The sequence below is a fragment of the Monoraphidium neglectum genome (assembly GCF_000611645.1).
Source record: "Monoraphidium neglectum strain SAG 48.87 unplaced genomic scaffold scaffold00441, whole genome shotgun sequence".
Taxonomy (NCBI): domain Eukaryota; kingdom Viridiplantae; phylum Chlorophyta; class Chlorophyceae; order Sphaeropleales; family Selenastraceae; genus Monoraphidium; species Monoraphidium neglectum.
Genome location: NW_014013187.1, coordinates 8,514 through 22,639, shown reverse-complemented (window position 1 = coordinate 22,639; position 14,126 = coordinate 8,514). Strand labels below are relative to the sequence as shown.

General features: G+C 62.6%; 6 protein-coding genes across 6 annotated transcripts in view; 4 read left to right on the top strand and 2 right to left on the bottom strand.

The window, feature by feature from the left end:
- The window catches only part of MNEG_3498 (hypothetical protein), a gene marked incomplete at both ends in the record, with an annotated part of 1,875 nt that extends 1,376 nt beyond the window's left edge, over nucleotides 1–499 (top strand). The window contains one exon of the mRNA XM_014048032.1: nucleotides 166–499. Within this exon, the coding sequence (XP_013903486.1) occupies nucleotides 166–499 (334 nt within the window). The remainder of the gene's footprint in view (nucleotides 1–165) is intronic.
- Nucleotides 500–2,154: 1,655 nt separating this feature from the next.
- Nucleotides 2,155–4,452, bottom strand: MNEG_3497 (hypothetical protein; the record flags this gene model as incomplete). Its single annotated transcript, XM_014048031.1, has 7 exons — nucleotides 2,155–2,511; nucleotides 2,886–3,044; nucleotides 3,305–3,411; nucleotides 3,578–3,716; nucleotides 3,876–3,953; nucleotides 4,145–4,216; nucleotides 4,420–4,452. The coding sequence occupies 7 exons, from the start codon at nucleotides 4,450–4,452 to the stop codon at nucleotides 2,155–2,157; spliced, it is 945 nt and encodes a 314-aa protein (XP_013903485.1).
- A 992-nt stretch (nucleotides 4,453–5,444) lies between these two features.
- MNEG_3496 (hypothetical protein) lies at nucleotides 5,445–5,804 on the top strand (the record flags this gene model as incomplete). The annotated part of the gene is made up of 1 exon (XM_014048030.1): nucleotides 5,445–5,804. The coding sequence occupies one exon, from the start codon at nucleotides 5,445–5,447 to the stop codon at nucleotides 5,802–5,804; it is 360 nt and encodes a 119-aa protein (XP_013903484.1).
- A 241-nt stretch (nucleotides 5,805–6,045) lies between these two features.
- MNEG_3495 (hypothetical protein) lies at nucleotides 6,046–7,120 on the bottom strand (the record flags this gene model as incomplete). The annotated part of the gene is made up of 4 exons (XM_014048029.1): nucleotides 6,046–6,125; nucleotides 6,337–6,454; nucleotides 6,626–6,763; nucleotides 6,965–7,120. The coding sequence occupies 4 exons, from the start codon at nucleotides 7,118–7,120 to the stop codon at nucleotides 6,046–6,048; spliced, it is 492 nt and encodes a 163-aa protein (XP_013903483.1).
- An 814-nt stretch (nucleotides 7,121–7,934) lies between these two features.
- Nucleotides 7,935–10,338, top strand: MNEG_3494 (hypothetical protein; the record flags this gene model as incomplete). Its single annotated transcript, XM_014048028.1, has 8 exons — nucleotides 7,935–7,976; nucleotides 8,225–8,490; nucleotides 8,658–8,760; nucleotides 8,909–9,013; nucleotides 9,144–9,261; nucleotides 9,554–9,657; nucleotides 9,907–10,011; nucleotides 10,297–10,338. 8 exons carry the CDS (start codon nucleotides 7,935–7,937, stop codon nucleotides 10,336–10,338), a joined length of 885 nt encoding a protein of 294 aa, XP_013903482.1.
- A 1,020-nt stretch (nucleotides 10,339–11,358) lies between these two features.
- MNEG_3493 (hypothetical protein) lies at nucleotides 11,359–13,526 on the top strand (the record flags this gene model as incomplete). The annotated part of the gene is made up of 4 exons (XM_014048027.1): nucleotides 11,359–12,345; nucleotides 12,545–12,646; nucleotides 12,785–12,961; nucleotides 13,323–13,526. 4 exons carry the CDS (start codon nucleotides 11,359–11,361, stop codon nucleotides 13,524–13,526), a joined length of 1,470 nt encoding a protein of 489 aa, XP_013903481.1.
- Between the last annotated feature and the right edge of the window lie 600 nt (nucleotides 13,527–14,126).

Below are 14,126 nucleotides of genomic sequence, written 5' to 3'. Positions count from 1 at the left end.
GGGGGCGGCGGCGCGCCTGGCGTGCCGCGAGCTCGCGGCGCCCGCGCGGGGCGCAGCCCTGCGGGGCGTGGCGGCGGTGTGCGGCGCGGCGCTGGTCGCCGCTGAGGTGGGGCCCGCCCTGCTGGTAGCGCGCCAGCGCGCGGTGGCGCGGCAGGTGCTGCGCAGCTTCCCGCTCGAGGAGCACCTCAGCGCCGCCTGCGGCGATGACGATGACGAGTACGCAGCGCAGGGCCCCAGCGGTGGCAAGGGCGGGGACCAGCAGCAGGGCGGCGACGGCCCGGACGCGGGGACGCCGGCGATCATCGTGCGCCGCGGGCCCAAGCCCGACGGCAACCTGGATGGAGGTGAGGGGGCGCAGGCCCAGCCCGAGCCTGCGCGCACGGCCAGCAGCGGCCGCCGCGCCGCCGCGCCCGGCGGCCCCTGCTCGCGCCCGCAGCGCGCACTCGGGTGGGCCAAGGCGGCCCTGGCGCGCGGCTTTGGCCTCTGCGGGCGCGCGTGAAGCGCACACTGCTTCATGTGGGGGTTGGTCGGGTGATGTCTGGCCTGCTGCACCCACGTACCAGCAGCCAGTATGTTCAGGACTAGCACTGCCTCTTGCCTGCCTGGTGCCGCCTGTCACATGGTTGGCCATGCTTTGCTTGCGTTTGTCAGTTTCTCAGGGCAGGTGCCGCGGGAATAAACATCGGCACTCCATTAGGTCGATGCACATGCACACTGTATGCATTTCACTGTGGTGCGCAGCAGGCTGTTTCAGCCGTATCCATGCCACCCATGTGTGCAAATGTTGCCGGGTACATGTGCACTTGCAATGCATGCGAGCACTGCGGCCCGGTGTGCTGCGGCTGTGTGAGCCGCTGAAACGAATGCACACTGGGCCTCAGGAGCCGCATGTGAAGCATTCTGTTCCTTTTTCGGGGCTGGAATCTAGGAGGGGGGGCTTGTGTATGCACCGACGCTCAGTGCACGGCGGCGGGGTGTTTCACCCGTGCAAGCCGTCATGCTCTTGGGTGCCGGTTGCATCACAGCGCCCTGCCCAGATTTCACGCCCACCAGTGTGTGGCCCAACCTCAGGGACTGCACACTTTCAGGACTTCTCGCCGCTTCCCAGACGCTCCTTTTTCCAACACCCTTGGCTGTGCTGGAACAACAGCGCCCCTTTGACCGCCTTCAGTCTCGCCCTGCACCTGATGGCGACTCATGCGCCCATCAGCATACACGTGTGGCCCAACCTCAGGGACTGCACGCTTTCAAAACTTCTCGCGGCCACCCAGACGCTCTTTTATCAACACCCTTTGCTGTGCTGGACCAGCAGCGCCCCGTTGACCGCCTTCAGTCGTGCCCTGCACCTGATGGCGAGTCATGCACCCATCAGCATACACGTGTGGCCCAACCTCAGGGATCGCATGCTTCCAAAACTTCTCGCGGCCACCCAGACGCTCTTTTATCAACACCCTTTGCTGTGCTGGACCAGCAGCGCCCCCTTCTGCCTTGAGTCGTGCCCCTGCGCCTAGTGCCGGCTGCTTCACCCACCGGCAGGCAAGCTGTGCAGAACAGCTTGGCATCTGATGCATGCCGCAATGCATGACTGCATGTGTGTGTGTGTGTGTGTGTGTGTGTGTGTGTGTGTGTGTGTGTGTGTGATCTCTCAAGTTGACTTCTTTCCAGGGTCATCTTGGCATTCTCAGAGACCTCCGAACCCTTGGGTAAAACCACTCCAGCAGTATCAAATGCGACTGTAGGGCCCCGCACCGGCAACTGGCAGCACCCCTGACCCAGCAATCTGCGGGACACATGTGACGTGACGGGGCTGAGCTGGGGTGGAGCAGTCGGTCTGTCTCCAGATAGACTGTATGTGTGGTGGCCAGAGCGCAACACCTATATCACTTTCCAATCCTGCTGGAGAAGCTCATTTACATACAGTACTGGTGCGCAATGTGCAGCGTATGTGTGGTCTCCAGGACAAGCTTATCCACTCCTCTGGTTTGAGCCCGGCGATGGCTGCGCATGCATAGAATGCGTTTGCTGGTCACAAGGGCAGGCGACATCCACAATAAAGACGCCGTTTGCTGATGCATGCAGCATAGGGCGATGCCCGCTTGATAGAGATTTGCTGCTCAAAGTGCAGAACCACGCGCCGCGGGCAGCGTGGGGCCCTCACACCTTGGCCACCCTCTCCGCCGCTGCGGCAAACGCCGCAAACCCCGTGACCCTCTCCGCCCACGACGCGGGCGGCCCGCCGTACGCGGCGCCCAGCAGCGCGCCCAGGTAGCACGCGCGGCTGGCGTTGTCCCCGCCGGCCACCAGGTTGGCGCGAACGCCGTCCTCGTAGCTGGTCGCGCGCTGCGCGGCCACGAGCGCGTTCTGGAGGGCCCCAGGCATCGCACACGAGCTGCCAAAGCCCGCAACAACCTCGGCAAAGGGCGCGGGCGACGCTGCGGCGTCCGCTGCTTTGGCGATGGCGTCGCGCGCCGCGGCGGGGACTTCGGGTGCGGCGCGCGCCCAGTTGATGGCCTGAGAGATGGTGGTGGGTTTGGTGTGTGTGTGAGTTGTGTTTGTGTACATGTGTGTGTTCAAGGGAGAGTGTATGTAAAAGTGTGCGAGTCCATGTGCGTGCGTGCGTGCATATATGCGTATGCATGTGTGTATGTGTGTGGGGGGGGCAGGCGCACCGAGCAGCTCAGGATCGTCCACATAATGGCCACTCATCACAAGGAGTAAGCATTGTGCTGGAGCCCCGGCTGTTGCCCGACATGAGAGCAACCCCTGATGCCGGTCCTGTGGGATCCATTGCAATCGGCACGATGGGCTGCTGTAAACCAAGCTCCTGACCGAACCACTATTGACGCCGAAACCTGCGGCACCCCCCTTCTGCTTTGCCCGCTCACCTCGGCCACGCTGCTGCCCTGCACCACGCGCTCCAGGATGCGCGCCGCCGCCAGCCCATACTGCACCGCTGTTTCGCTGCTCTGCTGTGCCCGCACCGCCGCCTCGGCGGCGGCGGGCAGCTCCGGGCTGCCCGCGAAGCGCGCCACCACCACGGGCACCTGAGGGGGTTGGAAGACAGTACGAGGAGGGGCAGTGCTTGCGGGTGTGAGAGGACGTTGAGGGGTGCGCTCCCGTGATGATGCAAGCTCCATAAGACATGCTTCACCTACTTATCCAGGGCCGGCAGCCTCAAGTTTCGCACCTTAACGGGCGCCTACAGCCAACACATGATGATGAAATGTTTACCGTATCCTGCATGCTCTGAAAACCCTCAGCTTGCACATGCCCAACCCTTGAGAAGGTGAGTTTTTGTGCATACCTTGCACAGCATGTTGGCCTGGGTGTCCGCGTCGTCCCCGACATCCGGGTATGACTTGCCGGCCTCAAGGTTGGCTATGAGCGTCTTGATGCTCTTGTTGCGGTAGCCTGAAAGGGATGTGGGTGTTTGCACCCGCAACGATGCGGGCAGCAGCAAGGCGTCAGGCACAACTGCCAGGCAGCAGTTTGGGGGGGGAGGCTGGGGAACAAGGTCAAGTCGCATGGTGCCTGCGCAGCGGCGCCGGCCCGAGCAGCACCCCTCTTTGTCGCCCACCTGGGTAGGTGTCCAAAAAGTAGGACGCGAGGGCCTTGGCCCAGGAGGCGCCCTCCAGCCCCTGCTTGCCCTGCTTGTCAGCATACTGCAGCAGCGCCGCCACCTCAGCGCCGTACGGGCTCAGAGCGCCGCTCGGCATCTGCGCGACGCATCAGAGAGGCAAGTCTTGTGATGACGCAAGCAATCGCAGCGGCTTTTCCAAGGACTAGCGCACTGCCGCAAGAGAGGGGGGCGGCGGACGGAAGAAGGTTTTGCGTTGCAGGGCTAAGAGGGCCCGGGTCAAGGGGTCCATCCGCACCTCATAAAAGGGGCAGCTGGGGGGCTCGAAAAACTCTGGGTTGGCCTCCTTGCCCTTACTCTTCAGCAGGGCAGCCATCTGCCGGAATTTGGTCGGGAGGGTTGGTGGCCGGGCACGGTATGTGCAATGCGATAGCACTGGGCTTCACGAGATGCAGGCAATCATCATGGATGCAGTGCGCTGCTTGTTCAGTGGCCGCCAGAGGAGCAACGATGATGCCGCAATGGGCAGCTGAGATTGCTACACGCGCTGAGCAGCAGCAGGGTCACCTTGTCGGCCTGATAGATCCAGTGGAGGCCCATGGTGGCGGCATCAGCCACGATGCTGCCCAGCACCGCGCCCTGTGGGGGGGCGTGGTGAGGCCAGCCAGCACGCCAGCACAAGCGCAGTGTGTTGGTGGGTGAGCTGAGCCGTGATCCGTGCCACGGCTAGGAGAGCACCTGGGCTAGCTTAAGCCATCACAGCTGCAGTACCAATGCAAATGCTTTGCCTGGGCGGCCACGGGCACCACGCCAGCCGCGAAGCCCCAACTCTCTCAACTCACCTCGCGGCGGGCAAGCTCCGGCGCGCTGCTCATCGCGTCAGCTGGTGCGTTTGAGCCTTGAGCAATGGCACGGACGCTCTGAGGGGCGGGTCGCCGCAGCCGGAGCGTCCAGATAAGGCGCGCGCTGCTTTGGTAGCAGGAGCACAAGGCACGCTGCCCTTGCCGCTGCAGGCGACTCGCAGGATTGACTACTGCCTTCATGGACGCACCAGAGGACCCGATCGCCACTGCAGATATATAAGTATGCCAGTACACAGCGCCACTAGAACCAACAGGGGCGCCCGAGGTATCGCTGGGCTGCGACTAGATCGTAGAACGTGATCTCTGTGCTTGGGGGAGCTGGCCATCAATAAAAGTTTGTGATTGGATGTTCGACAATGAATGCGCCCTGCTCAACCATGTCGGCATTGGTCAGCATCGAGTGAGTAGGCGCCACAGGATTCATGCGCTTCCGATCGCGATGTCCAGCCGCATTCACATTTCCCTTTTCAACAGATGTGTGTTTCATAGCCTTCTTTCCTGGCCCATCACGCACCACGACGGTCACTGTGTGCACCAACTTGCGTGCTCGCTTCAAGCATGGCACCGACGCTATGCTTCGAGAATAGAACCGTAGGCGCAGTGATAGGGCGCACCGGGCTATCCAACAGCTTGCGCTCGCCGGTTGCTTACGGACGGTGGCGGAGCGGGCAGCGCCTGCGCATGCTCCCAGCGGCTGCAGCCACTGAGGAGCCTCGGACAGCAAGCGGTGTGGGTGCTAGCAGCAGCGGCAGGCTTAGCCCAACGTCTAGCCCAGCCACCAGCTACATCAAGCGCAGCGATGTCAGCCTCTTTGGTGCGCTCGTTAGGGGGCAGTGGGCACAAAAGGCTTCGGGCTGGCAGTGGACGTAGTGCATGAGCACGGCCACTTGATTGTCAATCATCAAATCACCTGCGTGGCTGACGAGGCAAGACGAATAATCTAGCATCTCAGATTGCCAGGTGCAGAGCCTGGAACGACCACTCCCTTGTTGCTGCGACACCTCATGCCTGCTGCCGCCCCTGCACCTGCTGTCACCCCACCACCAGACGCCCTCAAGTTCAACGGCCCCGCCCCAGAGATCATCAACGGCCGCTTGGCCATGCTGGGCATGTTCATCGTGGCACGCGCAGAAGCCGAGACGGGGCAGACAGCTGTCCAGCTGCTGCAGCACGGGCCGATATGGGAGTATGTGGCGGCAGCGCTGTGGGTGTACGCATCGATGGTGCCCATCCTCAAGGGCGCGCGGCATGAGGCCTTTGGCTCATTCACGCCGCAAGCCGAGTTCACCAACGGCCGCGCCGCCATGATTGGCTGGGCGGTGCTGCTGTGGCTGGAGAGCAAGGCAGGCGTGCCCTTTTTCTAGACTTATGCTGCTGTTGCTTGGCGATGTCGCACGCGCCTTCCGAAATTCCAAAATTCCCATCATTACACAGGTTCAAAACTTCTGCCGAATGGCTCTGTTGTAACTCAGCAGCTCAGAGCAGATTGCAACAGCTGGGAGAAGGCAGCGACACTCGAACTCTCGCACACGTGGTTTGTAAAAGCCACCACCCTGCACAAAGGAATTGTTACCCTCAAACACACGATGGCACACTCAAAGCTCTCTACTTAATATAGCCGTCGATGCGGTCCTGCCTCTCTGCTGCCTCGTTGGCCGCATTGACGCCCTTGAAGAACAGGAAGCCTGGGGGGGGGACGGGGAAGGAGGTTGATTAGCAGGCACGGCAGAGCACGAGACACGCCGAGACACGCCGCAACTTGCGGGCATGGCTGATTAACCACGTGGAGAACAGCACACTGCGGCCACACTATGCAAAGCTGAAGCCGCATGCTTGCAGGAAACACAGCTGCTGCAACATGTTGCGAGGCGAGCCTGCATCGCATGTGCGCCGCACCAGCGGTAGGCAGCCCAGTGATGGCAAAGAGGCCGAGGATGGGGGCCCAGAGGGGGCTGTCGGGCTGGACGACACCGAAGATCGCGTTGCGGTCAACGTACTCAAAGACCGACCCCACCTGGAAGGCAACAACGGCACAGCGATGTCAGCTTCAACAAGCAGGCTGCACCTGTTGGGACATACATTTGGGCTGACGCCGAGTGCCCGTTGCTGCATGACGCCCGGCTCCCTCACCCGCAGCTGGTGCCAGATGATAGCATCAATTCAAGAGTACACCGCGAGAGCCTACCGAGGCGATTGCTACCAGGCAGGACAGCACCAGGTAGAGGGGCCACGGCAGGTCCTTGCTGCCGGCCTCAGCCAGCTCGCGCTCCTTCTCGCGGCGCACCCACGACGGCAGGTCCTCGCCCGGCTGCTGCTGCGATCCCTGCAGTGTGGCAGTGACGTCGCATGTGCGCGCTTATGGCTCGCAGCAACCGCTGTTTGGACGGATGGCTGACGGGCACTGGGCGCCACGCAGAGCGCAGCGGCACGCGCCACACAGGCACCGCCACTGTCGAGCTGCAGCAGCGCTGCGCATCAGCAGAATGCTGGTATCACAGTCGGCTTTCTCACACCTTTGCCTTACCTCCTCGGCCTTGGTAGATGTCGATGGCTCTTGCTCAGCCCGGGCGAGCACGGAACGCTGCCCACGGGCCACGCTGGGCGCGAGCCGGGCATGCTGGCAACGTCTAGTCACGAGGCCCGATCCAAAGGCTCGGCTGATTCGCATGAGCTGCGCCATTGTGCACGAGACCTGCACTTCAAGCTCGCGGCGCCTGTGCAAGCTTACAAATGCTGTAGAGGCAGCACAAACACGTGATGCGAGGGGAAAAGATACTGATCGACTAAAAGGGCAACGGCACATTGTCCCTCGTACTTCCCATTGAACCATTTTTGCTGCAAAGCGCAAACTCAATTTTCGTAGGCTTGAAGTGTGCCTGAAAGTTGTATATAACCACCATTGTCTATTATCATACGTCGACTTCCAAGCGTCTTTGCTGCCGAGACCTCTATCCTGCACAGGCACGTTTCGACACTCGTCTGTAGTCCTGCGGAGCTGCATACCGTACATTGTAGAGAAGAGCGTATTTACTGCACTTAAAAGCGCCGCCAGCTGTACAGCTGAGACAGACCCCGCAAGTGCGGCGCAGAGCTCAGCTGCTGAGGGCACGCAGAAATGGCCCAGCAGTTTGTGCAGCTGAACGTGGGCGGCGTGCCCCACACCACGGCACGAGAGACACTCATGCGAGAGCCCAGCAGCCGCCTCGCGCTCATGGCACGCGGCATCCTGCCCTGTCCGACGGGGGCTGACGGGGCCATGTTCATCGATCGCAGCCCGCGCTTCTTCCAAATCAGTGAGCGGGCCCCCAAGAAGCGCCCGCGCGTGGTTGTGGCGGCTCGCCAAAGGGGATGTTTGCCCCTGCTGAAGCCAGGCCGCTGCTACTCCCAGCCCAATATCCACGCAATGCCGCCGAGCCACGTAACCTCTGCCCCCCGCCCACCTGCTGCCCCAAGTCCTCAATTACCTGCGGGACGGCTGGGTGTTGCTGCCCAAGATGGCGGACGAGCGCCGCGAGCTGCTGCAGGAGATCAGGCGCGTGGGGGTTGAGCTTGTTCAGGCCGGGTCACACCGCTTGCACCACAGCAGCGGCCGCACTGCAGCAGGCACAGCAGGGGGAGGGGGGCGCCGCCCCTGCATAGACCCCGCGGGCGAGCAGCGAGCTCAACGGAGGACACAGGTGGAGGGCTCCCTGTTTCAACCACCTGCCTGGCCACTTCCCGCTGCGGCTGGACCAACCCCAGGTATTACCAGCTCACAGGCTTTGAGGCCTGGTTGCGCGCCCAGGAGATCGCCTCGCCGGCGCCCCTGGACCGCGCGCCCTCGCCCGCCGCCTCGACCGCCTACAGCGGCTACAGCGGCAGCCCCTCCTACTCGACCGCCTTTGGGGGCTACGGCAGCCCCAGCATGGTGGCGGGGCCCCCGCCGCCGCTCTCCGCCGTCACGCGCGCCAGCATCTGGGACCCGGCGGGCGGCGCGCTCGGCGGCGCGGGCGAATCGCTGGCCGCCCCGTGCCGCAGCAGCGTGTTTGCTGGGGAGGCAACGGTTGGCAGGTGGGCTTCGGGAGATTGCTGCGGGACGCCAAGGCAGCTGTGTGCTGTTCTGTCCTGCAGCTGCACAGGGGCTTCCAGCCTGGATTGCTGCCGCAGCAGCGTCCGTGGCGATTGCCTGCGCTCAACCTTGTTAAGCGGTCACAGTTGCGCGCCCGCCCCCCGCGCAGGTTGAGCTTCGTGCCGCCGCTGCCGGGTCATGGGCCGGCATACAGCAGCGTTGGGGTTCTGTCGGCGACGGCGCCCGTGAGGGCCAGCTCCATGTATCACGCGGTAAGGGGCTGCTTTTTCTCCTGTGTTGAGGACCCCAGCCACCTGAGCGAGCGCATACAGACTCTTGCGAATCTGCTAGGGTCCCCACAGGTGCCAGCTGCCGTTCGTCCCAGCTCACCGCCCCCATCCCACCCCCGCCATCCCGCAGTCCCTTCCCATGCCCCCGGCACCCACCAACTCGCTGGTGCGCGCGGCGTCGGCGTCCGCGGCGCAGCCGGAGCTGGGCGCAGCCAAGTTCGTGCCCCAGCCCCTGGTGAGCTCGGCACGCCTCAGTTCCCCTGGGTCTGTCCCCGTCTGACCCAGCGCCGCAGCTCTGGCCCGAGTCCCGCCCAAAACCCCGATTGCACGACAACACGTTTATGCGCCCACGGGATTGCGTGTAGGACCCGGGGGCTTTCAGGTGGACGAGCAAGTACCTGCAGGGCAACGACCGCATGCGCGACGTCGTGACGACCCTGCTGGAGCTGGCCTTCATGCCGCCCCACCGCGCCCTGCACACGGGTGCGCCCCGGCCGGCCGCCTCGCCGGCGGTGCGTGCGCGTGCCTGTGCCCCGTGTGCCGGCAAATCGTCTGTGATTTGGGCTGGCATGCGGACAGACATTTTCTTGGTCCCCGCATACCTTGGCCAACTTTGGGTCATCTGTGTGTCGCAGCTTTGCCTACATTCATACTTGGGCACACATGCCTCCACGCATGCAAGCATGGGCGCGCGTAATGGGCGCGCGCACCCACCCACCTACACAACCAACCAACTACTCCCTCGCACACATCACCCATCAACTGTTTTGTGCAGGCAAGGTTTCGATTACTATTGCCAGCGAGTGCACCCACGACCGCATGATGGCGCTGCTGGGCAGCACCATGAGCGAGGGCAGCAGCTTGAGGGACAAGCTGCAGGTGCGCTGAGGTGGCGGACAGTGCATGCGCCAAAGCGGGGTTGGATATTGCCAGCCGTAGTGCACACCGGACAAGCTCGATTGCGACTTATCTATCGCGTGATCCCCTTGTATTGCATCACATGTATGCCGCTTCGTGCCTCTGTTTTTGCATCCACCAACCAGCCCCTTGGCAAGCCAAGCTCTTTGCTTGCCTCCCACGCGCCGTTGCCGCCGCTGACATGCCTGTTGCGTGCACGGGGGTGCGCAGGTGATCAGTGTCAAGGGCTCCAGCGGCTGGGCCTTTGAGATGGCGCTGCGGCCCGGCAGCGAGCTGGCGCTGTTTGAAAAGTACTCTGTGGCGGAGTATGTCCAGGTGGGGGTGTAGGCATTGCTGTCATATGCAGGTCACGGCTGCATGTCGGCGGAGCTTGCGATGCACCTGGGCGGCCAGGCATAGGTAGCCAAGCGACGCGCCTCCGGGGGCGCAAACCGTCATCAAGGCGTGACGCCTTAGGCTAGGTAGTTTTTGTATGCAGGCGTCCGACGACCATCTCCTTCGTTACACTGGACAATAAGCTGACTAACGATCCATCAGCAACACCCAACCAGCGCCTCCGAAAGGGCTCTCATGTACTTCACGCAACTCATCAACCCGCAGGACAATTGGTTTGTGCTGGCCGCTATTCTCAAGGACGAGTGAGCTTTGCACAGGGATAGGCTTCATGCAATATGGGGGTTTGTAGCAGCCATCATTATATTTTGTTGAGGGGACATATTTCGTACCCCTTTTGAGACAGCGGCACACTGAGGCCTGACACCTACCCTTCTGCCGCAGGTATGACATCAGAATCGAGGAGGACACCACCAACAGGCCCACTTGCGCCGCCTGCCGCCGCAGCAACGTCAGCCTCACACTGGAGAGGCATTTCTGATTAGCTGAGGCTCATTTGATGCAGCTTGTTGGCAGATTATTATGATATTCGCAGCTATTGCGGCACAGTGGCGTGGTAGTGCAGTGCCTGTCAACAACCTCAGACTGAACATTGCGATTGCAGCTGTGTTTCCAAGAATGTACAATACAAGTAACGCTGTAATGCAGGTTTGGGTTGCCATTTGCGACGGATGAATACGGCAGAGCAGGCCCTGCACCAGCAGGTGTGCGCATGGCGGTTTTCGGTGGGAATGGGGAATGCACGTAACATTGACTCGAGTACAGGTTACGACGGATTCGTGATACATATAACGTTATACGATACCGTTACCGTACCGTGTTTCTCGGAGCGTGGTATGGGGCGTGGCTGCTCCTGCGATGGCGCCAAAAGCTAAAGGACGGGGTCGGTTGACGAGGAGTTGTTGCGGTGCGACATCGCTCCTGTATTGACATGTGAAGCAAGATTTCAGGAGATGATACGAAAACATATACTACCGTGTTGTAACGGAAAATCTTGGGCCTTGATCTACGTAAGCGCTTGAGACGGGACTCACGTCTCACAGAGCCTTGGAATGACAGTGAACAGGTGTGAGGTCATACAGCAGGCATGTTGGACCCGGCAGAGCACCAGGATGTTTGGCTCGCAGAACGCAATGCCGCGGCCGTCGCCGCACCCGCAAGCGCCGGTGTCCCCAACCTTCTGCACTCTCTACATTATCGCATCCCAGCGCTAACAGATGGCTTCTGCCCATCCAGAGGGCTGCAAATGCGAGCGTAGCAGCTGCTGCGATGGCTGGCGGCGCACTCCTTGTGGCACTGGCGAGGCCTTGCTGCAAGGCAGCAGCTGCGGCACCTGAGAGTGCCGGCCCAATCGCAAGGCCTGAGCACGTCTCACCGGGCTATGCACATCCAGGACACCAGATTCAGGCTGGCGAGGAGACGGAGGCCGTGCTCGCCAGTGGCGGTCAGGGGGCGCAGGAGTGCCGAGCGGCGGCAGCCGGCGAGGTGGCCCAGCAGCTGGAGGCGGAACAGGCCGAGTTGGCGGCTGACTTCAAGCAGCTGGGCACTGTGCCGGCAGGAAGGCAGAGGCAGAGGGAAACCGCTGCTGCAAGTGAGGCCAATCGTTTGAGGGAGGAGCATGCCGAAGCGGTGCGCCGCCAGCAGCTGGTGCACGATGAGCGGGCGAGGATTGAGGCGGAGATCAGGCAGCTGAACGAGCAGGCCGCGGCAGCGCGGGGCGACCTGAAACTACTTCTAGCAGCAGCCGAGGCAGCGCACGTGCGCGCGACGAGGGCGCAGCAATTCGCCGCAGACTGCGAGGCCGCAATGGAGCTTGAGGCTGCGGCGGCCATTGAGGAGGCGGCCGCTTTCGGCCGCGCGCGTGCGGCTTGGGCTGAGCAGCGCGCCAGGGTGTTCCCCTCAGAGCAGCATGCGGCGGCGTCGGCGGTGGTGGCGGCATCTGGCCGCCTGCAGGCCGTCCAGCAGGAACAGCACCAGGCTCTGATGAACCAGCTCGAGGCCATGGAGGCGTCGCTGGCGACTGCATGCAGCCAGGCGGCGGCGGCGGGAGCGCAGGCGGGTGTGGCCGCTGCCTCGCAGGCAGATGCGTGCGCGCAGCAGCAGGACACGGGTGCCCCTCACCCACCAGGCACGCACGTGCCCATCGGCGGTGGGCACGACGGTTTCTTGGTTGAGAACGACAGGCACGCTCGCATCCTCCTGCGTGGCGCGTCACGCCTGGCGCACATGGCGTGGGTTGCCAGCCTAGGGCATGTGGTGAGCCGCGGGTTGCCCTCCCCTGCACAGGAGATCGAGGACGTCAGCTCACTGCATCCTTGAGTGCTACGCACAGCTGCCCTTTCAGGCTGGTGCACACGGGTGCGACGGCATTTCTTACTGACTGCTGCCAAGCACCATCTCTCGCTGCTTCCTCGCAATTTCTCCCTGCCGGCCTTGTGGCTGCTCCCTCACACAGCCACTGGAGGACAAGGCCACCGTGCGCTCCGCTGAGGAGCAGGGCTGCAGGACAGGCGTGACGGGCTACACCATCAGGGTGGAGGCGGGGGGAGAGCTCAAGGTGTGGCGGCACCCCCTGGGGGCCCGCTCGGTGTGTCAGAGCTGCGAGGGCCGGGACCCAAACGAGGTGCTGCTGGGCGCCTGCAATCGTCCTTTTGCCAGGTCGTATTCCCGGCTCACGCTTGGTCCTGCATTGCAGGTGTGGGTCGACAAGGACCCGGGCAAACTTGGGCAGAAGCTGGTCAACACAGGCCACAAGAGGTGCCTCTGGTCGCACGACCACGTGCTCCAGGCCATCTCGAACCGCGTCACGGCGCGGCAGGGCGTGACGCAGGGCCTGATGAATCCCAAGGGGGAGCTGGACAAAGCGCTGCAGGTGTGCAAGGCTTGCGCAGGCAGCTGCAGGAGGCGACTCTTGCCTTGCTCACCCTTGTCTTTTTCAAACCCACCCGCGCCCTGTGCCTCCACCGATCAGCTTGACTTGATGCGGGGTGAGGGGTTAAAAGAGTGGAGGGTGCGCAAGGCCCTCGCTGTCGGCTGCTAGTGGTTAATGAGCAGCGGCGAGGTGGTTGGTCTGATTTCAAGGTATCACTGCAACCTCCTGCAGGTGTGAGGCTCCTGCACAGAAAATGCATGTGCCCCGCATATTGGCGGCATCCTCGCTCCCCGACACTGCATTCCTGATGCCGACGTGCCTTAAACCACCCCGCGGCACTGCTGATGCACCTGCCTGCCAGGCCATGCTGGAGAGCGTCAAGGGCGCGTGGGAGGCAGAGAGCAAGGCGTGCCAGGGGGTGGAGGACCTCATCAAAAGGCAGCGAGAGGACGCCAAGAGCGTCGCGAGGGAGGCGGCCAAAGCAGCAGCTTCCGCCGCGGCTGCTGCGCCATCCGTCAGCGGCATCAGCGGCAGTCGCTTGGAACGGTGGCTGCGAGGGCCGTGACACGGTGCTGGGGCAGGATCGGGCTGCGTGGCAAGTTGCGGCGCGGTCACGCCGTGAGCGGCAAAGAGAGAGTCGCAGAGCGAGATCGGCTGCGTGGAGCAGAAACAAGCTAGCTTGTGTTTGGGGGGTAGGCAGAGGCCAGCATTTCACCAGGGCAACAGCATCGATAGCGTATCACAAGGGCACGGGTGCAAACAGCCATTTCAGACTGTGACAGGCGTGAGCTGGATTGTGTGCCAGGTGCAAACTGCCAGTCCCCACCTGGAGACGGACCGACTGCTCCACCCCAGCTCAGCCCTGTCATGTCACATGTGTCCCGCAGATTGCTAGGTCAGGGGTGCTGCAAGTTGCCGGTGCGGGGCCCTACAGTCGCATTTGATACTGCTGAAGTGGTTTTACCCAAGGGTTCAGAAGCCTCTGAGAATGCCAAGTTGACCCTGGAAAGAAGTCAACTTGAGAGATCACACACACACGCACACACACACACACACACATGCAGTCATGCATTGCGGCATGCATCAGATGCCAAGCTGTTCTGCACAGCTTGCCTGCCGGTGGGAGAGACAGCCGGCACTAGGCGCAGGGGTACGACTCACGGCG